The sequence below is a fragment of the Mesoplodon bidens genome (genome assembly GCF_964165515.1).
Source record: "Mesoplodon bidens genome assembly, chromosome: 19".
NCBI lineage: Eukaryota > Metazoa > Chordata > Mammalia > Artiodactyla > Ziphiidae > Mesoplodon > Mesoplodon bidens.
This window is the reverse complement of record NC_138179.1, coordinates 44,224,868-44,249,462: the sequence shown is the minus strand read 5'-3', so window position 1 is coordinate 44,249,462 and position 24,595 is coordinate 44,224,868. Positions and strand designations below refer to the sequence as shown.

At 49.9% G+C, this 24,595-nt stretch overlaps 1 protein-coding gene across 1 annotated transcript in view; it reads left to right on the top strand.

The window, feature by feature from the left end:
• The window catches only part of CCDC57 (coiled-coil domain containing 57), a 107,916-nt gene that overhangs the window by 22,520 nt on the left and 60,801 nt on the right, over positions 1-24,595 (top strand). The window contains exons 4-12 of the mRNA XM_081219963.1: positions 614-715; positions 2,142-2,299; positions 2,464-2,538; positions 3,858-4,058; positions 11,001-11,159; positions 13,159-13,321; positions 13,721-13,855; positions 20,067-20,289; positions 20,931-21,100. Of these exons, the coding sequence (XP_081076089.1) occupies positions 614-715; positions 2,142-2,299; positions 2,464-2,538; positions 3,858-4,058; positions 11,001-11,159; positions 13,159-13,321; positions 13,721-13,855; positions 20,067-20,289; positions 20,931-21,100 (1,386 nt within the window). The remainder of the gene's footprint in view (positions 1-613; positions 716-2,141; positions 2,300-2,463; positions 2,539-3,857; positions 4,059-11,000; positions 11,160-13,158; positions 13,322-13,720; positions 13,856-20,066; positions 20,290-20,930; positions 21,101-24,595) is intronic.

Here is a 24,595-nt window from a genome sequence, read left to right as displayed (position 1 = left end):
GCGGACACCACTCAGGAAACAGGAGAGAACCAGACAGAGAAGGGGCGGGGAGAGAGACAGAGAATTGAAAACTCCGGGAGAAATGATGAGATGGGAACCGTCATAATCGTTCGCTGTTGGGTGAGCCGTGAGTCACTTTATTGTTGTAATAGTTTGTGGACTTTTGGGTTCAGCCCGTGGGTGAGGCTTCCACAGCCGGGGGAGTGGAGCCGTGAGCCCCGTGTCGGGGGTGGGGGGTGGGGCTGCTCAGGAAGCCGGCAGGTAGCGCGGAGGGAAGGGTGGCGTGTCCTTTAGAGACATAGACGGAACCAACAACAAAACCGCTGGGAGGGGGGCTTCTGAGCTCATGGGCCGGGTGTCTCTCCTTGTGGGTCCACTAGCAGCTCTGTCTGTGCAGAGCAAAACCCCACAGGACCACAGGGGAGAGGGACAAACCCATGCCCACGGTGGGAACAAGAGCCCTCCGATGTCCTTCATGCAGTGTTACAGGTCCCAGTCCCACTCTTGACCTCGTCCTCCACCAGGTCCTCTGCGTCCGTCCTGCCCTCAGCGTGCCTGCGGGTCTCTGCTGGCCCCGCCGTGCTCTTTTCACCACCAGCTCTTTTTGTTCCAGGAGCTGCTCCAGGAGTTTGAATCTGAAATGCAAAAGCGGGAGCATGCGTTCCGCCTGCAGGCCGACAGCATGAGCAATGTGGTCCTAGCGCACGAGCTCAAGGTAGAGGGCGCCCTCGGACTGTGATCATTTCCTCAGCAGAAGTGAGAAGCCCCTTGCGAGTTAGGGTTCACATGAAGGCCTCCCTCTTTGTACATGGGCCTCGGTCTCTGCCACACAGAGTTGGGGGTGACATGCAGGTGACATGCTTGCCACTGTGCCTGCCAGGGCCCCGGTCAGGAGTGACAGCCACTCTGCCCAGCCAGAGGAACGCTGGTGCCACCAGTCCGGGTCTAGTTACCTGACCTTGAGGAAGTGCCTCCCCCAGGAGAAACCGACACCCCGCAAACTCTGTCCTTGGCCTGTGTACTCCCGTGACACCTTGGAATGGGCCTGTGAGGAGGTGCCACTCATCCCCCTATTTTCAGGAGGAGGCCTGTCTGCAGTTGGTGCTCCCAGCCGTGGTGCTGGCTTCCCTCGGTGAACAGGACTTCTCTAAAGCACTGGCCCCGACATGGCCAGGGCACACATGAGGAGCACGCGTGCCTGGCCTTTAGCACCGAGACAGGGAGCAGCCTGGAGGGGAGGGGGAGTTGTGCCGGGGACAAGGAAGCAGGGTTGACGCCTGGCCCGGCCCTGCTGCCCCAGCTGGTCACATCTGGGCAGCGTCCAGCCAGGTGTTAGTAGTAAGATCGACACCCTGCACCAGTGGTCGGCAAGGTCCCTCCTCTAGGCCGCCAGCCTCCCCACAGGGCTGCAGTCCAGGGGGCAGCACCAGCCCTGCCTGACCCCTCTGCGGGAGTCTCCCTGACTTTCCGCTGGAGGAATGCACCCAGGGCCAGTAGGACCTTGAGGCTGGGGCTGCCTCACAGTGACACCCCCCCCCCCGCCCTGAGGCCACTTTGAGGACTTCTGAGCACCAGGGGAGAGAGGGCAGGCGGGACGTGCAGGGCCAACCTGTGCCTCACAGTGCAGTGGGCGCTCCTGTGAGAGGAGCGAGGGACAGGGGTGGGTGGGCAGGGCATGCCCCACTCCCGTCTCCAGCTGCCACGAGTCGGTTCTGGTCCCCTGAACACCTGCCCCTTGAGGGCATCACAGGTTATACACAGAACTGATCTGTGGGCAGCAGTACCATCACCTCCGCATTATAGTCGAGGAAGCTGAGGCCCAGAGAAGCTATTTAAAAAGTGAGTGTGTGGCTGGGGTGTGAGTGGGGTCCCTCAGCAGGGAGCCACGTTCTTACAGCCTCCATCTGGCTGTGTGATTCCAGTATGCAAATCATGCCCGAGTCGGGTGCTGGGGTACGACAGGGGCTCACACGGGGCCCGTGCTCTCAAGGTTGTGGGAGCATGTGAGGAGACTCACTGTTTTATTGCTTCTCAAATTCCAGTTTTCCTTCTCTCCCAGTTCTGATAAAATGGTAAGGCTTACCTCTAACACCTCAGTTTGTTCCACTTATATCCTTATTTTGAATTCTTCTCTTTCAAAGATTAAACTGCTGAACAAAGAGCTCGTGGCCCTGAGAGAGGCCGGGGTGAAGGCTGCGGAGTCCTTGCAGAGCACCGAGGCGGTGAATGCAGAGCTGGAGGATAGGCTGCAGCACAGAGACTGGGAACTCAGGGACCTGGCTGCCGTGAAGGATGCCCGGTGCGGAGTCTCCCCATCTCCCTGTGGGCGGATGTGGCCAATGCGCCTGATGTTTAGCATGGTCTGGACTCCAGCCTGGAGGCATCTGCCTGTTCTGGCTTATTCCAGGCCGGCTTTGCTGTAGCCCCTTACCTGCTTTTTCCACTAATATTTGATTCTTTCAGAATAAAAGACTTAGAGGGTAAACTTCACTCTGTGCAGCTCACCAAGAAAAAAGAAGAGGAGACGTTTAGGAGGAAGTGAGTGTTTCTGGCTCCAGTGTCAGCGTAGGGAAAACGTTCCCTGATCCCCCTGGGGGCAGACCCAGCCCTTCTATGGGACCGTTAGCTGGGTCAGCCCTGCTCTTCCAGGGTCTCCCCTCACTTTTCAGTTCAAATTAGTATATTTGTGTGTGTTTGGAGGAATATCATCAAAACACTGAGAATTACAGAACACACCTTGTAAAATGAATTGCTGAAAGCCGTCCAGATTGACACTTAGAGCCAATATACTTGACCCGTTGAAACAAGTCTTGGGAGCAGGGTGCACACAGATGCTCTGTGTCCTCACACACCGCGTGACCCCGCAGAGTCATGTGCAGCCCAGGTGGTGTTATTTACGGAGCCAAGGTGACAAGAAACCTGTGTTCCTTGGTTCCTTGTTGTGGGCTGGGGTGTCCATGCCCTGGAGTCTTGGTGTTTGCCTTTTGAAAGTAACTAACCAATGGTCACAGAATAATGCAGTGCAGAAATAACTCCCTCCCTTCCCTAGCCGTCATGATCAAACTTTTGTTGTGATTTGGTGAAAAAGAAAGGTATATCCTGCCAGAAACTAATGGGTATAGCAACTGGCATGAGTATAGCTTTTTGCTTCTAGAAGGTGGAAAATACTGAACAGTTTGCAAGGTGAGTAAGATGAAGATTGATTGTAATTGGAATGAAAAGTACAGCATGCAACTCAATTAAATAAGGCTTAACCATCTCATTGAACAAAGCTGATGGAATCTGAAAGAAATCATGTAGAATTACATTTTTTAGGTCTTTTTACTCTTCATTGAAACCAAATAGAATAAAAGCATAAAACATCATGGACATCATGTCAGCTATCAGGGACACCCAACAGTGTATTTTCGAGACGAATGTTCTGTTGACAGAGTTCCAGTAGGTTTGGCATCTCTAGCGAAGACAGACCTGCAGCCTGCGTCCCGCGGCCCCCAGTTCTGGGAAGCCTCAGGTTACGGGTCGAAAGCAGCCCAGCAAATGGGGTAGCTGCGAGGCGAGGGCAGTTTACACCTGCCTTCTGCTTCCCGAGTCGGCACGGGTTCTGCTGGTGGCCCTGCACTGAAGCACATGTTCTGGGGTCTTTCTCCCATGGACTGTGAGCTCGGGAGGGCCAGGACCCGGCGTCTGAGAATCTCTCAGTCAGTGTTTTCGTGTGAGGAGTGAGGAGAAGAGAGAAGCGGGCAGAGTTCCCTTCAGGAGGACACACGTGCAGCACTCCTGCAGAATGAGGAAGGTTCTAGGCTTGGGGGTCCTGAGCAGGGCCTATGTGAGCCATTGGGGACCTCGCTGTGTTTCAGGCATGAGGAGCTGGACCGTCTGGCCAGGGAGAGGGACACGGTGCTGATGGCAGCGAAGAGCGCCCATGTGGAGCAGCTGCAGGCAGTAGAGGCCAGGGCCCTGGAGCTGCAGGTGCACTGCGAGAACCTCGAGGTGCAGCTCCGCAGGGCTGAGTGGAGGCAGGCGGACACCACCAAGGAGAAGGATGCCGCCATTGACAAGTGAGCTGCGACTGAGGGCCTGGCTGCCTAGTTAACCTGTTGCAGATGAAGGGAAGTGGGCACAGGCTGTTGGGAGTCACTCCTGCAGCTCCCGTCACTGTTGTTGTTGTTGTTGTTTTAATTTTATTTATTTATTTATGGCTGCGTTGGGTCTTTGTTGCTGCGCACAGTCTTTCTCTAGTTGCGGCAAGCGGGGGCTACTCTTCGTTGCGGTGCTCAGGCTTCTCATTGCAGTGGCTTCTCTTGTTGCAGAGCACGGGCTCTAGGGCACGCGGGCTTCAGTAGTGGTGGCTTGCAGGCTCAGTAGTTGTGGCTCGTGGGCTCTAGAGCACAGGCTCAGTAGTTGTGGCACACGGGCTTAGTTGCTCCGCAGCATGTGGGATCTTTGCACACCAGGGCTCGAACCCATGTCCCCTGCATTGACAGGCGGATTCTTAACCATTGCACCACCAGGGAAGCCCCCCTGTCACTGTTCTTAACCATTCTCTTTTTTCATTTTCTTTTATTTGGAAGTATGTGGTTAGTATGTGTGGATGTATGTATGAATATATGCATTTATTTATTTGTGGTAAATACACATAGCATAAAATTTACCATCTTAGCCATTTTTAAGTTCAGTGGCATTAAGTACATTCACAGTTATGCAACCATCACCCCATTCGTCTCCAGAACTCTTTTCTCTGTAAAACTAAAACTGCCCATTAAACAGTAACTCCCCATCCCCCTCTCCCAGTCCCTGGCACCCACCATCCTACCTTCTGTCTCTGTGAATTTGACTATCCTAAGGACCTCACATGAGTGGAATCCTACAGTGTCTGTCCTTCTGTGACTGGCTTATTCCACTCAGTGTGATGGCTTCAAGGTTCATCCATGTTGTAGCGGGTGTCAGAATTTCCTTCCTTTTTAAGGCTGAATAACGTTGCATTGTTTGTATAGAACTACATTTTGTTTATCAGTTCATCTGCTGATGGCCATTTTGGTCGTTTCCACCTTTTGGCTGCTGTGACTAGTGCTACTATGACTGTGGGTGAGCAAATATCTGCTCAAGTCTCTTCTCAGTTCTGTTGGGTATGTACGCAGAAGTGGAGTTGTAGATCATATGGTAACTCTATGTTTAACTTTCTGAGGAACTGCCAAACTGTTTTCCACAGTGGATGCACCATTTTTCACAAAGGTTCCAATTTCTCCATAAACTAGTTTCTTTTTATTTTTTTTAAATCAAAAACCATTCTTTACAATTATTTTTTATTTTTTTGGCCGCACTGTGCAGCTTGCAGAATCAGTTCCCCAACGAGAGATTGAACCCAGGCCCTCGGCAGTGAAAGCACAGAGTCCTAACCACTGGGCTGCAGAGAATTCCCAACTAGTTTCTTTTTCTTTCTTTTTTTTTTTTTTGCGGTACGCGGGCCTCTCACTGTTGTGGCCTCTCCCATTGCGGAGCACAGGCTCCGGACGCGCAGGCTCAGCGGCCGTGGCTCACGGGCCCAGCCGCTCTGCGACATGTGGGATCTTTCCGGACCGGGGTATGAACCCATGTCCCCTGCATCGGCAGGCGGACTCTCAACCACTGCGCCACCAGGGAAGCCCCAACTAGTTTCTTTTTAAACCCAGTTTTCTTTTTCGGCATCGTAACCAGGCCATGACATGTAAGCCATTCTGTCCCACTGTGCCTGGTGTCTGCAAAGGACCACTGTAACTGGAGTCATAATTGAACTCAGCCTTTTGGCGGCCAGTAAGGAAGTGATCTTTAGAGGAGCTGTGTTTACAGAAGACAATTAAGACAAATAAGTCATTTGTAGAGCCTACTGTTTAGCAACTGGCTTTTCTCCTTTGTTTGGAAAATATTTCTGTCTCTTTTTTTTACAGAGAATTCCCTGCCAAGTTATATTTCTACTTACGGGGAAAATGGCTCTTAAACTATAAAATACCAGGAAGTTAAAGTTTATTCAGGATAGCTTCCTTAGAGTCACACGTTTTATTGTTTGATCTGTTAAACGCAGGCAGCAGTAGCTGGAGGGGTGAGGCAGCTCAGTCTGATGGGCGTGTGTTTCCCCAGCCACTCCTCCGTTTGGACAGGCTCTCCCTGGGCCCTTCTCACGGATGGCGACTCAGATCCCAATATCCGGGTGCACAGAGCTTCCTGCGGGCAGGCCTCCTTCCTCTGCTCTCACCTCTTGTCATGTCCACCCTTGCGTCCCTTCCTGTTCTTCCGTGGGACCAGTCAAGTGGCCATGACAAGCAGCATCATTGGGTTCCCAGGAGAAGTCTTAGTGTCTGTATCAGTGTCTTTTCATACCCAGACATACTCTTTACAAATCAGCAGCAAAACGGCCCATACTGTGAGCTTGCTGTCTCTTTGGGCCTGTTTATGATAGTTTTCCTGAGACATTGGTTTGTGGATGGCGGAGTAGAGAAATGATGACCTGAGACAGTGTTGTGAGAACCGTGTGTGTCTGTGCAAGTATATAACCTATCACATGGAATATGATGGGGCCACATGGCACTTTAACCTCCTAGTACCCAGAGGTAAGATGCAAAAAGAAATAGGTGAAATTAAGTCCAGGGGACTTCCCTGGTGGTCCAGTGGTTGAGATTCCACCCTCCCAATGATCGGGTTCAATTCCTGGTCAGGGAACTAGATCCCACATACTGCAACTAAGAGTTCACATGATGCGACTAAAGATCCTGCGTGCCGCAACTAAAAAGATCCCGCATGCTACAGCTAAGACCTGGCACAGCCAAATAAATAAATAAATATTTTAAGAAAGAAAAAGAAAAAAAAAGAAATTAACTCCAATAACATTATATCTAACCCAGTATACAGTAAGTCCCCTACATATGGATGAGTTCCATTCCGAGTACACGTTCCTAAGTCCAATTTGTTCATGAGTTCAACAAAGTTAGCCTAGGTACCCAACTAACACAATAGGCTATATAGTATTGTACTGTAACAGGTTTATAATAACTTTTCATACATATAATACATAAAAAACAAGCAAACACAAAAAATAAAACATTTTTAATCTTACAGCCCAGTACCTTGAAAAGTACAGTAGTACAGTACAACAGCTGGCATACAGGGGCTGGCATGGAGTGAACAGGCAAGAAGAGTTACTGACTGGAGGAGGGAGATGAGGTGGGAGATGGTAGAGCTGAAGGATCATCAGCAATTGGAGACAGAGGGCAAGCTGCAGTTTCATCCACACCTGACCTCAATGGTACAGGTTCTGGTTCCTTGCTGGATTCAATTCTATCTACCCTCTTAAAGAAACGATCCAGTGATGTCTGGGTAGTAGCTCTTATTTTCTCACCATAGATGACACAGTAGCACTGGATTGCATTCTGAACGGCTGCTGCAACCTTCGTATACCATTCTGCGTTTGGGTCCTGGGCCTCAAATACTAACAGTGCCTCCTCAGATAAAGAAAATCCCTTGCCATTTCCTGCGTCGTGAATCTCTTCAGTTCTTCAGTTACTTCTTCATCTTCGTGTCTCTCTTCGTCCTTTCTCTGGGTCTCCAGTTCCATCAGGTCTTCATTAGTAAGCTCCACGTTCACATCTTTGAAACTTCACAACCTGAAGGTTCATATGTAGGGGACTTACTTTAACCAAAGTGCCATCTTGTTGCATATCATTAATAAGTAATCAATATAAAGTTATTAATGAAGAAGGATGACTAAACTTGCCTGAAAAAAATATTATTGAGGTATTTTGCATTTTTTGGTGCTAAGTTTTGAAGGCACATCTCAATTCAGATTGGCCACATGCCTGGGAGCCCCATGTGGCCCATGGCCCAGTGCTGGACAGCGCTGGTCCAAATGCTGGTCAGAGGCCAGGACTCAGTGAGGGCGAGCTCTCTGCTCTCCAGAACACAGGCCTGCTTGTGCTGGCTTGGTCTTGGCAAAGTGGAGCACGAACCAGGGTCCCATTCATGGACACATGCAAAGCCGCTGCTGTGTGCAGATCATCTCGTGGGAATTCGTTAGAATTAAAAATATGGTTCTCGAGCTCCAGCACCTTCTCTTATAGTTGGGGAAGCCCAACACACATGGAATCACGAAGGACCTGATCAGGGACTATAATGGGAAGCTCAGAATGGATGTCCTGCTTGATGTGTGAGGCCTGGGCAGTCGACTTCCCAGGGCCACCAGCTGCTCCCCTTTCCCACCCAGAAAATCAGATAAGGTCCAGTTACAAAGTACCTCCTAGCCGATGTCCTTCGGCCTCGGAGCAGAGTTGCCAATGAGTAGGTAGAGGGGAAGGAGTGCTTTGGAATTCCAGGGCAGGCCAGGCATCGTGTCCTTTCGTCTTCCAGCGACACACAGATCGGAGGAGAGCCTTTCATTTCCCTCTGTCACGTCAGACATGGGGCACTCGAGGCTCCAGGGCTACGTGTCTGGCGGGGCACAGCCAGGGTGAAGCCCGGATGCTGTGAGCAACCAGCCCGCCCGCACACACTTCCCCGCGTGGACTTGGCTCCAGGTCGGTGCCTGGGGTGGGGGCCAGCTTTGTCACGGGTTCCTGGGCCCCCACCTGCTACTTTCTCACCCCGACAACTACATGGGAGCAGAACAGGTGCCGCCCCAGAGAGAGGGCGCTGGGCAGACCCGGAGGGGAACAGCTCCAGCCCCCATTCTGACACCAGCACTGTGTCTTAGCTGGACAAGTTTTGCAGTTTCCAACTTTTTGTGGCCCCTTGTGATATTAGGACGAGCTATTTTATTTTAGGTAAGAGTCAGTATGACTCTGGACATATTGTGCTAGAAGTAATTTGTTTAAATTATATGGGCTTCCCTGGTGGCGCAGTGGTTAAGAATCCGCCTGCCAATGCAGGGGACACGGGTTCGAGCCCTGGTCCGGGAAGATCCCACATGCCATGGGGCAACTAAGCCCGTGAGCCACAACTACTGAGCCTGCACTCTAGAGCCCACGAGCCACAACTACTGAGCCCATGTGCTGCATCTACTGAAGCCCACACGCTCTAGAGCCTGTGCTCCGCAACAAGAGAAGCCACTGCAATAAGAAGCCTGCACACCACAATGAAGAGTAGCCCCGCACACCGCAACAAAGAGTAGCCCCCCTCGCCGCAACTAGAGAAAGCCCACACGCAGCAATGAAGACCCAACACAGCCAAAAATAAGAAATAAATTAAATAAATTTTTTAAAAAACTTTAAAAAATTATATTAAGAAAAATGACCAAAAAACAAAACAAAAAAGAAAAATGACCTTTTCCCATAGCTAAGACTAATGCTGGAAATTTCATACTTGAAATGTCTTAATCCTTTGAAAATGTGACACTTTTATTACATGATGTTTCCAGGCAGGTTCAAAGAGGGTGCATTTTCCTAAGTGAACAATAGAGCTGAAGAATCCTGACGCTTTACTGAGCAGCATGGCTTTCTTCTGGGCTGTGAGGTTTTGTACATTTTCCCATAGTCATTCCCCTTCTTCATTCCCACCTTGGTCTTTAAAGCGTTTTCCCAAATGGGTTTCGCTGCAGTCTTTTGTGAAAAGAGAACTCTGCTACTCAGAATGATAATAATCCTGGCTCGACCGCAAGCCATCCCCTGCCTGCTGCAGCGGGGTCGGCCTGTGAGCAGAGAGCCCCACCCTGCCACCGCATGTCTGTGCCAGGCGTTGCTAGGGCGCTGGGGTGCCCGAGAGAATGGAGAGCACAGGGCTCCTCAGGCAGGGACTCGGGCCTGGGGGTCACAGGCAGGATGGCTCAGGCGGTAATGCGAGCGATGGGGAGCAGCAGACGAAGCTTCGCTGGCTTCCCCGCCACTCACCACCTGCTGTGCGGCCCGGTTCCTAACAGGCCAGGGTAACCAGCACAGCAGGGACTTCTCTGGTGGCTCAGTGGCTAAGACTCTGTGCTCCCAGTGCAGGGGGCCCAGGTTCAATCCCTGGTCAGGGAACTAGATCCCACATGCACGCCCCAACTAAGAGTTCATGTGCCACAACTAAGGAGCCCACGAGCCGCAACTAAGACCTGGCGCAACCAAATAAATAAGAATAAATACATTTTTTTAATTATTAAAAAAAAAAAACCCAGCACACCAGCCTTGGCGTTTAGGCCTGTTTAAGCTGAAATGTTTAAAGAAGCTTTCCACGAGGGAACCTGCTCCCTTCTCCTTCCCATCTCTGCCCATGTTTGGATGGAGCTTTGTCTGAGGCTCAGGGCAGCGACACTCGGGACTTTGATCCAAGGCCTTATCGGCTGACAGCCATTTGCCTTCCCACGGCTCATCCACCTCTGCACCACACTCTGTGGCCCACCTGTGGGCCTGTGGCTCTGGGCAGTGGCCAGTGAGTGCTCACAGCATTTACCCCACAGCATGCTGAGTGCAGATTAGGAGGGAAACAGGCCAGGGCTGCAAATAGGGTGACCACCCTGAGAGCTTTGTGTGGTTAATATCATGGCTACTCTAGTCAATATCTTTAGGTGTTTTTTTCTAAAGTTTTTCTTCTTGGGAGATTTATCACATTTTTGGTGATTCTACCAAGGAATGTAAAGGGTTTCTGTAGAACCTTATCTTGCTGTTCAATTTAGAGATATGTGTTGAATGTCTCTATGTGGAAGGGCTGTGCCGGGCATGGCAAGGGGTGCCCAGGTGAGTCAGATGGCACTGGTTCAAAACCATTGGCTCCGAGAGACATGCCCTGGCATACATTTCCCCGCGCACCTGGCGTGGGCTTGGCATTCTGCATTCTGTTAGTCGATGCTTGGGTTGGTGGGAGGGATGGGTATATATTTCTTCTTGGGTAGGACCATTTCTTAATCTAGGCAAGGAAGTCTCTGCCCTGATGAGTGTGAAAGAGACCCTGATCTGTAGCATTTCCTTTGAGGGCTGCGTGCATGTGTGTGTGTGTATTTGTTGTAAAAGAGAGCTCGAGTGAGAACCACGCCCACATTCACGTAGCTTCCCTTCTTTGTTTAGACTTCGGGAAGATGCATCAGCTCTAAGATCCGGCTGGGATGCCCAGATTGCTCAACTTTCCAAGGAGATGATCTCCAAAGACCTTCAGGTTCAGTCACTTCAGGAAGAAGAGTTGAAGCTGAAGGCACAGCTGGCCAGATGCCAGCAGGACATTGGAAGGTACCATGTCGTGGGGGAAGGGGATGAGGATGGGGCGACGGGGTGGGTGGTCAGAGGAGGCCTTTCCCACAGAGTGCGGTTCTCGGTCTGCACCAGGGCTATAAAGGTGTGTGTGCCATTTGGTCCTGTGTCAGGAATCACCTCTGAGGTCTTTTGTCTGACTGTTAGTGTCTTTTCCTATCAGTTGGAATGAGCACTTGGCTAAAGATAATATTCTCTTTCTTGAGAAATCATTGAAATATAATAAATGTACCAATTTTAACTGTACAGTTGATGAATCTCAACAAATATGTACATAAATATGCAGTATAACCACTACTACAGTCAGGATATAAAACCCTTCCATTGCCCGAAGTCCCCTCACGCTTCGGCACCTGCCGGGATGCTTTCTGTCACTGTGGGTTTCTCCTGATCTGGAATTTCATCTGTGTGGAATCCTACCGTTTGTAGTCTTTTGTGTCTGGTTTCTTTGGATATTGATTTGGATATTCAGGTTTTCTATTTTGTGTGTGTGTGTCGCTTTTGGTAATTTGTATCTTTCAATCAGTTTGTCCATTTCATCTAATTGTTGACTTTATTGGCATAAAATTGTTTATAGTATTTCTTTATTGTCCCTCTAATATGTGTAAAATCTGTAGCAGTGTCCTCTCTCCTTCTTTATACTGGTGACTTGTATTGTCTCTTTTTTTCTCCATCAGTCTAGCTAGAGATTTATCCATTCTACACGTTTCCAAAGAGCCAGCGTTTGGTTTCATTGATTTTTCTCAATTGTTTTTCTGTTTTCAGTTTCACTGATACCTGCTCTTATCCTTATTATTGTCTTTCTTCTGTTTCCTTTGCTTTAATTTGATGTTCTTTTGATAGCCTCTAAGGCTTTCCTAACAAGGTCTCATCTGCCAGGAAGGCTGGTGGGTTTTTTATTTCAGACATTTCACTTTTCATTTCTCTCCTCATTGTGTGTGTGGTTGCCTTTAATCTCTGAACATATTTACAGTAGCTGTTTTAAAGTATTTTTGTGCTAATTACATCACCTCTGTTGAGGGTCTGTTTCTATGGCAGCCAGGTCCCCCAAGTAAGTGGGTCTCACTCGGCTGGAATCAAGGTGTCGGCCGGGCTGCCCTGTCTTCTGAGGCTCGGGCTCCCCTTACCAGCTCATCTAGGTTGTCGGCGGAGGTCAGTTCCAGCGGCTGTGGGTCTGATGTCTCTGTTTCCTTGCCGGCTGTCAGCCGGGGTTGTCCCGGCCACGTGGTCCTCTCAGCACGGCCAGCAGGAGAATCTCCCTGCAGTGGGCAGGACGGAGCCTTACTCGGTGTCCCCTGTAGAAGGTGTTACCATCCCGCCCTGGTCACAGCCCTGCCCACCGGGGGAGAGGCCTCCCAGCGATCTTCGCCCTGCGTTGCTCTGTGTGGCTGACGAGAAGCCTCGTGCGGGTCCGGTTCACGCCCCCACGCACTTTTCTTCCATCCCAGCCGGCGGTCTCTACCTTCCCCATGGCGTCTGAAGCCCCTCCTGTCCAGCACTCGGAAGCTTTCAGGCAGAAGGCGCACATCCCTCTCCAGCCATGGTGGATTTCCTCCTATTTCTGTGGTTATGTCCTCCTTCCATTGTGATTTCTCCCAACCCCCTGGTAGATGGACGCTGGGCTTCTGAGTTCTGTTTGACCTTTCAGCGCACTGTTGACTCTCCAGCTCTGTCTGCTCTGCCGTGAACCCTCTCGCGTTTCTCTAGTGCAGCCATTGTCTCGTTTGTCTGAGTTTGCTGGCTTTCCTTCTGTCTCCTCTTACTGAGTTTGACCTCCTCTCCCACAGTGCTGGGTTTCTCGGTATCGGGAGACCCGGCCGCCTGCTCCTCTCTGAACCTGGGCCTGTGCGAAGGTGTAAGCCAAGCCCGTGAACACGGCCGGCCTGGGGGCCCAGGAGGGGTGCCTCCCACCTCAGCTACGTCACAGCCCAAAGGGACCTCAGGAAAACGTTCAAGCTGGTGGTTTTCACCCCCGCAGGTACAGACAGCAGCTGTCTCTGGCAGCAGAGAGGGAGCAGAGCCTGGAGCGTGACAAGGTGCAGCTGGAGCTGGACTGGCAGCGCCGCTGCGAGGGTGTCGAGCGGGAGCAGCACCGGCGGGCTGAGGACTTGATTCAGGGCCTAACCGCGGCCAGAGACCAGGTCTCTGCTCCCCAGGGCTGTCCGACTTCTTTCTGCAGAAGGAAGGGCTGGGAACGTCCACTGAGGTGCCTGGAGCCCGGCGCGGGCCCTCACGGAGTTATCCTTTGCGTTTGAAAACACTCAGCCTCACTGAGCAGTTTGATTTATAACAACAGGACTTAAAGTGATAAGATGAGTCCCTGCCCGTAGCCTTTCTCTAACGGCCGGTGCAGCTGCCTCTGGAGCTGGATCAGCGCTTGCTGTGCTCTGCCGGCTCTGATGGCCACGTATTTCCTGGGGTTTCTCACCCGAGTGTCTGCCGTCTGCTTCTCAGCAGGATGGGGAGCTGGTCTGGACCCTGAAGGTGGCACGGCTTCCTTGTAATCCTCCCAGGATGAACTGAGTCTGTGTTCTCCCCAGGTTGCTGCCAAGCTGCAGGAGACAGAGCGGGTGCTGTGTGGCCAGGAGGTGGTGCTGAAGGCCGTGACCCGAGAGAGAGACCAGGCGGTGCAGGCGCTGTGGACACGCGGGCTCCACCCTGAGGAGGAGGCGCAGGTGAGGGGCCACCCCCTGCTGAGCCTCCCCACTGGCCCTTCCTCCCAAGCCTCTTGGAGACACCCACTCCCCCAGCTAGAGGGAAAATATGCCAAATAGAACCAGCACTGGAGGCAGGTCTTTTCAGCCCTATTTCTTTTAAAATGACTGTTTGCACAAACAAGGGTGAGGCTGCCCTCAACCAGTTAATGGGAGTCTACACTCAATCTTTGTATCTTCAGCATCTGAAATATCAAAAACCCCCACATTCAGATAATGCATCGTGGCAGACAGTAACACAAAGAACCAAGAGGTTGAAGCTTTATCCCAAAACACACTTCTTCACACGTGGTGAGTAAGCCATGCAACATGCGACGACGGCCGTCCCTCTCATAAAGCACAGACTTCCTTACTGCTTTGCACTGGCCAGAGCCTGATACTGACTATGGGATGCCTGCGGGTTGAATGGTGGCCCCAAAAGACATGTTCTGGTCTCAGTGGCTCAGGATGGGACCTTCCTTGGAAATAGAGTCTTTATGGATGGACTTAGTTAAGATGACATCACATGGGAGCAGGGTGGGCCTAACCCAATAGGACTGGTGTCCTTAGAAAAGAACACACGTGAAGGCAGACACAGGAGGAAGGCCACGTGATGACAGAGGCAGAGAGCGGAGCCTTGTGTCTGCGGGCTGAGGGGTGCCAAGGACTAGCACCAGTAAAACCTGAAACCAGAAGTGGCAGGATTTGACTCAGAGTTGCAGAGAGGGCATTTGCTTCCACTGAGGGGGACCCTTGGCACATGCCTAGACTTTGGCATTACAGTGAACACAGCCCATGTCTTGCCTTGCCTCTTGCCTTGTCCCCCGTCCATCCAGGGCTCCAGAGGGAAGCCCTGTCACCGGGCTGCTAGGAAATCTGGGCAACCCACAAGGAGAAGTGCCTTCCAGAGCTGCACCAGCAGAGCTTAGCCCCAGCCTGTCTCAGACATGACCTTCCTGGTTCAATGGCCCATTGTTTCAGTAGTCTGATCTTTGTCCATTTGTGGAAAGTCACTTACCCGGTCGTCCAGGATAATGGAGCCACTGAAATCCTAAGGATGTTTCCAGGGGTGCTGGCCTCTTCCCACCTGTCCAGCTGTCCACCTGCAGAGGGAGGATGGATGTGGCACAAGCTGCGTCTCCTGGCATCCACCCGACCCTGCTTGTGCCTATGTGTGCTCAGCCAGACTGTCGGGAGTGCAGGTTGTAGCTCATGTGTCCTTGCTGGGAGGATTCGTGCTCACTGCGGGTGGAAGGTGGCCCTGGGGCCTCGCTGCGACCTCTGTGGCTGGCACTTGCCCGCAGTTGGTACTGGGTTGACCTAGCGTTCACCTGGTGGAGGTGGGCTCCTGCCAGCCGTGCTATGTGGGCAGTGACTGTCCTCTCTGCACAGGTGACTGCGCAGCCCCCAATCTGGCCACCCTCAGAAACCTCAGGAGCTTCCGAAACACACCCCTCTGAGTCCCAGCAGGACCTACTAGGCCCGATGCCTTAGGGGTTGAGCTCCAAAAGGCAAATCTGTTAACAAGCCCCTGGGGAGATTCACCATCAGCCAGTGGTCAGGTTTGGGAGCACCGGTGTTCCCAGGAGGAGAGGTGTGGCCGACCCCAGCCTCCAGAGTCACTTGTGGTCCTGGGGGCTCACAGCAGGTGGTCTCTGCATGGGTGCCTTCCCTAGGACACACAGAGAAAACAAATGCCTTTTGTTTTTTTATCAATGAGCCCCCACCCCAATTTTTCTTTGTTGTATTTTCCCCCCAGGCTGGCAATTAAAAGAAGACATTTGTCTCCAAGCACCAGCTCGGCTGGTCAGGGAGGCCTCTCATGGCTGGTTGCCTTGTTAAGTAAACAGGGGCTTTAGAAATGGTCTAGGGGTCAGAAACAAGTGCCCCGCCCATCCCATGCTGAGTGGGGAGATGCACACCTTTGTCCTGTATGGAGGGGCCCGGCCATGGGACCCCAGAGACAAGGCGAGTGGGACGCGGCAGAGCAGCATCCCAGGCACCTGCGAATGTGAGCTGGTGTGGCGGTCTTGACAGAGATGTGGCTTCCAAGCCAGGACCCAGGGTGGGGCAGAATGCTGCACAAGTTCCTGGCTGACCCAATGGAATGACGTTTTTTGAATCCTGCAGATAATAGCAAAACACCTGTGCTCCCCCAACAGGGCCTTAATCCTGGGAACAGGTTAAGGATGTGACCACCTGGTAAAGCGGCAGGTGTGGGCGGGCAGCAGTTGGTGCTGAGTTCTGCAGGGGTGAGCCCTTGGCAAACACTAAGGTAGGAGCAGTGAGGGAATCTGTCATACACTGAAGTCAGAAATAGAGGCTGCCAGGGAGCAAGACACTGTGCTTCCTAGGGATTGATGAGCCCATCACAGATTCCACTGTTGAGATGGACCAACTCTAGGCTTTGGCCACATCTTCTCCCTCACTTGGTACAAGTTCCGAGCACGGAGCCTCAGCAGAGCCGTGGTGATCACCCCATGGAGACCAAGGCACCACTGTCGGGCAGGCACTACCAGAGCAGAGACGCAGCCACGGCCGCAGGGACAGAGGATTCGTCATGCAACTGGGCTGCACTGCGGCTTTGAGGTGGATCCTGTTGTTCAGGACAAGGAAGCTGAGGACCTGAGAGGAGTGGTCCCTGCCCCACAGGTGGCAGAGGGAGAACGTGAGGAGCACCAGCCAGCTGCACACTCACGGCCCCGGCCACACTGCTGTCTGCCTGAGTGGGAGCAGCCTGAGGCTCTGCCACTTAGAAGGTGGGAAATGTCCCAGTGGGCACAGAGAGGGAGGTCGGGTGTTTGCAGCAGGAGCAGTGGGGCCAGAGCAGTGGCTGGAAGGAGACAGCAGGTGCATAGCGGAGCCAGTGGTGGCTTGAAAAGCTGGGAACTATGGGTAACAGAAGAAATAGCTTCATTCTGAAAGTAAAAGTAATATGTGGCCACTGCAGAAATTTTACAATTTTAGTTCAGCACAGTGTTCTCTGGAGTCAAGTGGGCCCAAGGTTCACCCCAGCTCAACTCCTCCTTGGCCGAACCTCTTGGGTCCCCCGTGGTGCCTTAGTGGGAAGTTGGTGACAGCGTGTGTCATGTGCTTGCTCAATGCCAGGGCTGAGTGTCGTGGCCGGGTCAAACCCGTGGAGGCCATGTGCGTGTCTGTCATCAGCATGTGGCTGTGTGTGGTCGGGTGGACCCCGAGAGCTCACGTCTCTGTTTCCTCATCTGTGTGAGGGGTACCCCTGGGAAGGCTTGGCCCACTGCGGGTGGATGTGAGCTCTGCAGATGTGAGCCGGCATCGCTTGGAACAGAGAAGAAAACATATCGTGTCTGTCTGACGCTCAGATGTTTTAGTGTATTTCCTTCTAGCCACCTGTATCTCCATATCTCATGTATGTTCCTATGCCCATACTGGGTTCATATAGCTCAGGTCATGCTATATAACGTTAATTCTTTTTTAAAGTTTCCATAAATATTTCTCACATCATTAAAATTCTTTAAAAATGCAGGACTTCCCTGGTGGCGCAGTGGTTAAGAATCCGCCTGCCAATGCAGGGGACACGGGTTTGAGCCCTGGTCCGGGAAGATCCCACATGTCACGCAGCAGCTAAGCCTGTGCGCCACAACTACTGAACCTGCATTCTAGAGTCGTGAGCCGCAGCTACTGAGCCCACGCACCACAACTACTGAAGCCTGCGCGCTTAGAGCCCACGCCACAACTTCTGAAGCCCGCGTGCTCTAGGGCCTGTGTGCTGCAACTACTGAGCCCACGTGCTGCAGCTACTGAAGCCCATGACCCTAGAGCTCATGCTCTACAACAAGAGAAGCCACTGCAATGAGAAGCCCACACACCACGACAAAGAGTAGCCGCCACTCGCCACAACTAGAGGAAGCCTGCATGCAGCAGCAAAGACCCAACGCAGCCAGAAAGAATAAATAAAAAATAAAATTCTTAAAAAATGCAACTTAAATGGTTTTATACTTTATTGTATGACCATGCCATGGTTTACTTCATCATTCTCTCACTAATGGCCATTGGGATCATTTGCACAGATTCTTGTAATGCTGCATGGGCATGTTTGTGCATCTCTGAACTTGTTAGAAACTCGCGTTGTGTTCACATAGTCTTGTTCTTTCTCAGCAGGACTGGTCAAAGGTCCTCGCAAGCCCGGCTGGTTTGCTTTGCTGGTAAGCAGGATCCAGCAACCAGTCGGAAAGTCAGAAAGTCTCAGGATGGGACCTGGGCCTTGAGTGGGGAGTGAGCGTGTGCTGCTTCCTAGGGGAGGACCTTCCTTCCTGCCTGTTTGGAGGTTAGTGTGCTGATGGGGCAGCCGTAGAGGAGAGGAGCCTGGTGCTTTCTGCAAGCAAACATCCGCAGAGCTGGGTTGTACTGGGCCCAGACACAGAGAACTAGGCAAGCCACAGGCTCCCTTCCTCTGTTCCCTCCTCTCTGGCACCCAGTTCTGTACAGGCAGTGTCTGAAGACAGTTGGTTTCATAGAATTTGTCTGGTGTTTTAGTTGTTTACAGCCAGAGGGCAAGTCCTGTAGCAGCAAATCCCTCATGGTCAAAGGCAGTCTCTCTTGCCATCATTTTCAAAGGAGATTTTTTTTTTTTTTTTTTTTTTTTTTTGCGGTACGCGGGCCTCTCACTGTTGTGGCCTCTCCCATTGCTGAGCACAGGCTCCGGACACGCAGGCTCAGCGGCCATGGCTCACGGGCCTAGCTGCTCCGCAGCATGTGGGATCTTCCCGGACCGGGGCACAAACCCGTGTCCCCTGCATCGGCAGGCGAACTCTCAACCACTGCGCCACCAGGGAAGCCCTCGAAGGAGATTTTTACTCAGAGTGACAGGTTTTTTTTTCTTTCTGCATATAGTTCCATTGTCTTCTAGATTTCATTGGTTCTCATGAGAAGTTGTCGGTTTCTTGTATTTGTTCTTCGGCAGGAACATAATGCGTCTTTTTTTCCTCTGGTCGCTTTTAAGAGATTTTCTTTATCATTGTTTTTTAGCAATTTGACCATGATGTGCTGTTTGGTGTGACTTTTTGTGTGTTTATCTTGCTTCAGGTTTCTTGAACTTCTTGGATCTGTGGACTTACGTTTTCATCAAATTGGAAATTTTTTTGCCAACAAGTTCTGAATCCTTTTCTGTCCCCCTCAATGATCTGGGTTAGTGAGTGTCTGCTTCACATTATTCCGTGGTCACTAGAGCTCTGTTGTTATTTGTTCTTTTTGGCCTCTTCCACTCTGTGCTTGAGTTTGAATACTTTCAACTGCTCTGTGTTTATGTTCCCTCATCTTTTCTCCTGTAGTGTCTGATCTGCTCTTAATCCCATCCTAGCCAGTGAATTTTTCCTTCAGACAATATATTTTCCATCTCTGTAGATGCTATTTGGTTCTTTTTTGATATCCTCCATTTCTCTTTTTATGTTCATGTTTTTCTTTAAATCCTGGAGTATATTTATGGGAACTGCTTTAAAGTCCTTGACTGCCACTTAGCATGATATCTTCATGGTCCTTCCATGTTGTAGCATGTGTCAGAACATTGTTCCTTTTTCTGGCTGAGTAATGTTTCACAGTGTTACCCTTTGCTTATCCATCATCTGTTGGTAGACATTTGAGTATTTCCATTTTGGCTACTATGAATAATGCTGCTCCAAACATGTGTACAGGTTTCTGTGTGTATGTATGTTTTCAGTTCTCTTAGGTCTATACCTAGGAGTGGAATTGCTGGGTCAATATAATAGCTCTGTGTTTACTTTGTTGAGGAACAGCCAGACTGTTTTCCACAGCAGCTGCACCATTTTACATTTACAAGCCACTGCATACCTTTACCTTTTACAGTGCATAAGGATTCCATTTTCTCCACATCCTCAGCAACACTTGTTATCGTCTTTTTTATAACTGCCACTCTAATGGGTGAATGATGGGCTTCTGACTAAAAAGGAAGGGTCCCCAAATTTCTCAATAAAAGTTATCTTTGAAAAATAGTGGTCTTGTCTTTACGAAACACAGAAGAAAAAGTTTTTTCATACTTCTGTCAACATTACCCACCTCCAGGACAGATGACGGGGAGCAGGGACAGGGGGCAGGTGGACGCAGATGCAGCCGGCCTCAGTGCACAAGGGAATCATTGGTCCTTGGCTGTAACCATTTTCTTTTCTTTCTTTTTTTTTTTTTTTTCCGTATTTGACAGATGCTTGTAAGGCATCAAGAAGAAGAAATAAGTAAAAGTTTTCCATCTACTGTGATCCAGCAGCTACAAGAGCAGAACAGAAGCTTGCGAAATGTTATTGCACAAATGAGGAAAGAAATGGAAACTCTAAGTGATCAGATTCTTCCTTCTGCCCAGTTAGGAGGGGAGACCTCACAAACAAACCAGCCTGACCCAAAGGCAGCCGCTGATTCAGCTGTACCTGGTGAGCGAGAGGGAGAGGGAGAGAGGGAGGATGAGGAGCCATCTCTACTGGGTCCACAATAGGCTTCACTTGGAGTCTTACAAGTGAACATCCCCTTTGATAGATTACTTCAAAGTATGGCAGCTGCTTTTCCTCCAAGGGAAGGGTCTTAAGTCAAATATTTTATATACAATAAAAACTTTTTATTCGTAAGTGGAGGGAAAAGTGAAGGATACACACTTGACACACTTAAAAACCAGAGCCAGACTTGGACCAGGGGCTCGGTTGGCATTGTGCTGTCCTGGAGTGGGCAGGTGGGGCTAGAGGAGCAGACCCTTCCTCAGGGGAGCATCCAAGCCCCAAAGGTCACCCAGCCCCATGCTATTTGGAGCAGGGTCTCGAGGTGTGGTGAGTGGAGGGGCAGCGCCTGAGACGGCTGCACTCAGGATGAGATGGTTGTGTCAGTGCGTCAAGGAGGGTGTGTGTTTGCTCCTGACCCTGGGGCCCCCTCGGAGAGCATGGCGAGCTGGTCTCTGGAGGGGAGGCTATCACACAGACAGCATGGGACAGTCATGAGGGTCGGGCAGGGGAGGGCGAGGGTGGTAGATAAAGGGTGAGAGTGTAAACGTATGTGCCTGTGTGTTTACTGGGTTTTTTGGAAGATTATGTTCTGGCCCTTGAAGCAGAAATGCGAACTCTAAAGCATAAATTGAAAACATTGGAGGAACAACTAGAAGATGTGTTAGATCCTTCGAAGACGACCTCGTCCTGTGCTGGTGTTCAACCCAGTGTCCTGGCCTCCACAGACACCACCGGTGAGAATCCTTGTGTCGTGTCATGTGCTCTGTCCACTGACTGTCTAGTAACACAGCCCGAGGAGCTGTTACAAACGTGCCATCCCAGGAGCCCCTTGTCCTCCTGAGCCAGCCACTGTCCTGACTCCTTACCCTGTGGCTGAGTTTTCATATAAGTGGAATTATACGTGTGTACTCTTGTCTGGCTTCTTTTGAGCTGCAGTATGTTTTGGTTGATGGTCAGACTGTCTCCAGACTATTCACACCATTTCCTCTCCCAATAGCAGTCATGAGAGCCGTTGCTCTGGTTCCTGCTGACACAGCACAGTTGGCCATCTCCTGTACAATATATCCTTGAATCTTATTTATTTTATACATAATAGTTTGTACTTCTTAATCCCCTGCCCCTATCTTGCCCCTTCCCCCTTCCCTCTCCCCACTGGTAACTACTAGTTTGTTCTCTGTATCTGTTTCTTTTTTTGTTATATTCACTAGTTTGTTGTATTTTTTAGATTCTACGTATAAGTGTTATACAGTATTTGTCTTTTTCTGTCTGACTTCTTTCACTTAGCATAATGCCCTCCTGGTCCATCCATGTTGTTGCAAATGGCAAAATTTCATTCTATGACCAAGGAGGCAAGAATATACAATGGAGAAAGGACAGCCTCTTCAATAAGTGGTGCTGGGAAAACTGGACGGCTACATGTAAAAGAATGAAATTAGAACACTCCCTAACACCGTATACAGCAATAAACTCAAAATGGATTAGAGACCTAAATGTGAGACCAGAAATCATAAAAGTCCTAGAAGAAAACATAGGCAGAACACCCTGCCATAAATCTTAGCAATATTTTTTTGGATCCATCTCCTGAGGCATCGGAAGGTCTTAATTTAAGACAAACTTATCCGTCAGTCTGTTCCTCTGTGGTTGGTCCAGGATCACAGGCTTGTTCTAGTCTCCACTTTCATTACTCTTAACTTCCTTTTCTGACAACGAGAAGCCTGGCTCCCGACCTCCTCAGTACATTACTTCTTCTATCCAGTTCCTGGGTGTGAGCAGCCTCCCTAGCATGGAGGCCTTTCCCCACATGGAGGCCCCACCCTTGTACCCAGGCCCTCCCGGGCTCTGACAGCCAAACCAGGCTGCCCTCCACCCTGACACCGTCGCCTGCTGGGCCGCCAGCCCCCAGGCAGATTGCCCACAGAGGGTAACCTCCTGCCACCGCCCATCTGATCGTTTATGGGTCCATTGTTCAGGAAGGAAAGGAAGGGGCAGGCAGCACACTACCCACCTAGTCATCTTGTCCCAAATAGTGGACGTTTTATTTTTGTCTTTTCCAGTGCTGATAGCTTTTACTTTTTTCTCTTGTGTTACTTCCCCTGAGTGGAATCTCTAGTATGATGTTGATCATAGCTGGCTTTCTTCCTGATCCCAGAGAAAAACTTTCAACACTTTAAAGTTTAATATTTACTTTTTAAAAATCAGATTAAGAAGGTTTCTTCCTAGTCCTATTGTAATACAAATCTGTATTTTTTTGTCATGATTCTATCAGTTTTTGCTTAGTGTATTTTGAAGCTTTGTTGTTCAATGTATATACGTTTATGTTTTCTTGGTGAATTCACCTGTATATCATTATGTGCTGTTCCTCTTCATCCTGGTAATTTTCTTTCCTCTCAAGTCTACTGTCTGATGCTAATTCAGCCAGTACAGTTTTCTTCTTCTTCTTTTTTTTTTTTTTTTCTTTTGGCCATGCTGCATAGCATGTGGGATCTTAGTTCCCTGACCAAGGATAGAACCCTAGCCCCCTGCATTGGAAGCACAGAGTCTTAACCACTGGACCGCCAGGGAAGTCCCAGTCCTGCTTTCTTCTGATTGGCGCTTGCATGTATATCTTTATTGTCCATTTTCTTTTTTTAATATTTATTTGTTTATTTGGTTGTGCCAGGTCTTAATTGCGGCATGCATGTGGGATCTAGTTCCCTGACCAGGGATTGAACCTAGGCCCCCTGCACTGGGAGCGCAGAGTCTTATCCACTGCACCACCAGGGAAGTCCCTGTCCATTTTCTTTTAACCCACCTCCATCATTGCATTTGAAGTGAATTTCTTGTAGGCAGCATGTAGCTAGGCAGTTTTGAAATCCATCTTGTGATACTTTAGCCGATGGGTTTAGAGTGTTTGCACTTGTTGTAATTGTTGCTGTGTCGGGAGCCAAGCCTGCCATTTCACATTTGTTTTCTATCCGTCGGTTTCCTCTTTCCTGCCTCCACTGGGTTACTTGAACATTTTTTAGTGTTCCACTTTAATCTAGCTTTTCAGTGTATCTCTTTGGGTACTTTTTCTAGTGTTTGCTCTAGGGATTTCAGTATCCTTACTTACCACAGTCAACTCATGTCAACACTGCAACTTCAAGTGGAATGTGAGGATCTTACCACCAGTCAGGCCCCATCACCCCCTTTATTGTCGCAAATACCAGCCCTCTGTACATCGAGAGCCACATCAGACAGGATCCTCGTTTTTGCTTTCAACTGTCAAACGTAATTTTAAAAACTCAGGAGGAAAGGTATGGTCCATTCTTTTCCCGTATCCTTCCCCTTTCCATGACTCTTGATTCCAGGTTCCTTCTGTCTGAAGCACTTCCTTTACAGCAAGACTGCTGGTGACAAACTCTTGGTGTTTCTTCATCTGAGATGTCTTTATCTCACCTTCATCCCTGAAGAGAGTATATTCACTGGTATAAAAGTATGAGTTGACTGTTCTTTGCTTTCAGAACTTAAAATACACCATTTTCTTCTGGTGAGAAATCAGATGATCATTTCTGATGAGCAGTCCATTTCCTGTGAATCATTTCTCTCTGCCTGCTTTCAGAGTTTGTCTTTAGTTTCAGAAATCTGATTATGATGGTCTGTGCATAGATTTCCTTGGCTTATGCTTTTGACATTGAATCTGAAGGTGTGTCTTTTGCCAAATTTGAGAAGTTTTCAACCATTATTTCTTCACGTATTTTTTTCAGCTCCACACTGTTTTTCCCTTTTGGGACTCCAATGGCAAGAGTGTTAGATCTTTTGTTATTCTCCCACAGGTCACTGAGGCTCTGTCTGTCTGTCTGTTTCCAATCTGTTTTCTCTATTGTTCAGATTGGAGAATTTCTACTATATCTTCAAGTTCACCAGTTCTTTCTTCTGTTGTCTCCATTCTCCTCTCAAGCCCATACAGTGAGATTTTTATTATGGTTTCAGTTCTGACATTTCCATTTTGTTTTTCTTTGTATTTTTTATCCCTTTGCTGAAACTTCCAATATTCATTTGTTTTATTTAATTTTTTGTTTTTTTGCGGTACGCAGGCCTCTCACTGTTGTGGCCTCTCCCGTTGTGGAGCACAGGCTCCGGACGCGCAGGCCCAGCGGCCATGGCTCACGGGCCCAGCCGCTCCGCGGCATGTGGGATCCTCCCGGACCGGGGCACGAACCCGTGTCCCCTGCATCGGCAGGCGGACTCTCAACCACTGCGCCACCAGGGAAGCCCAATATTCATT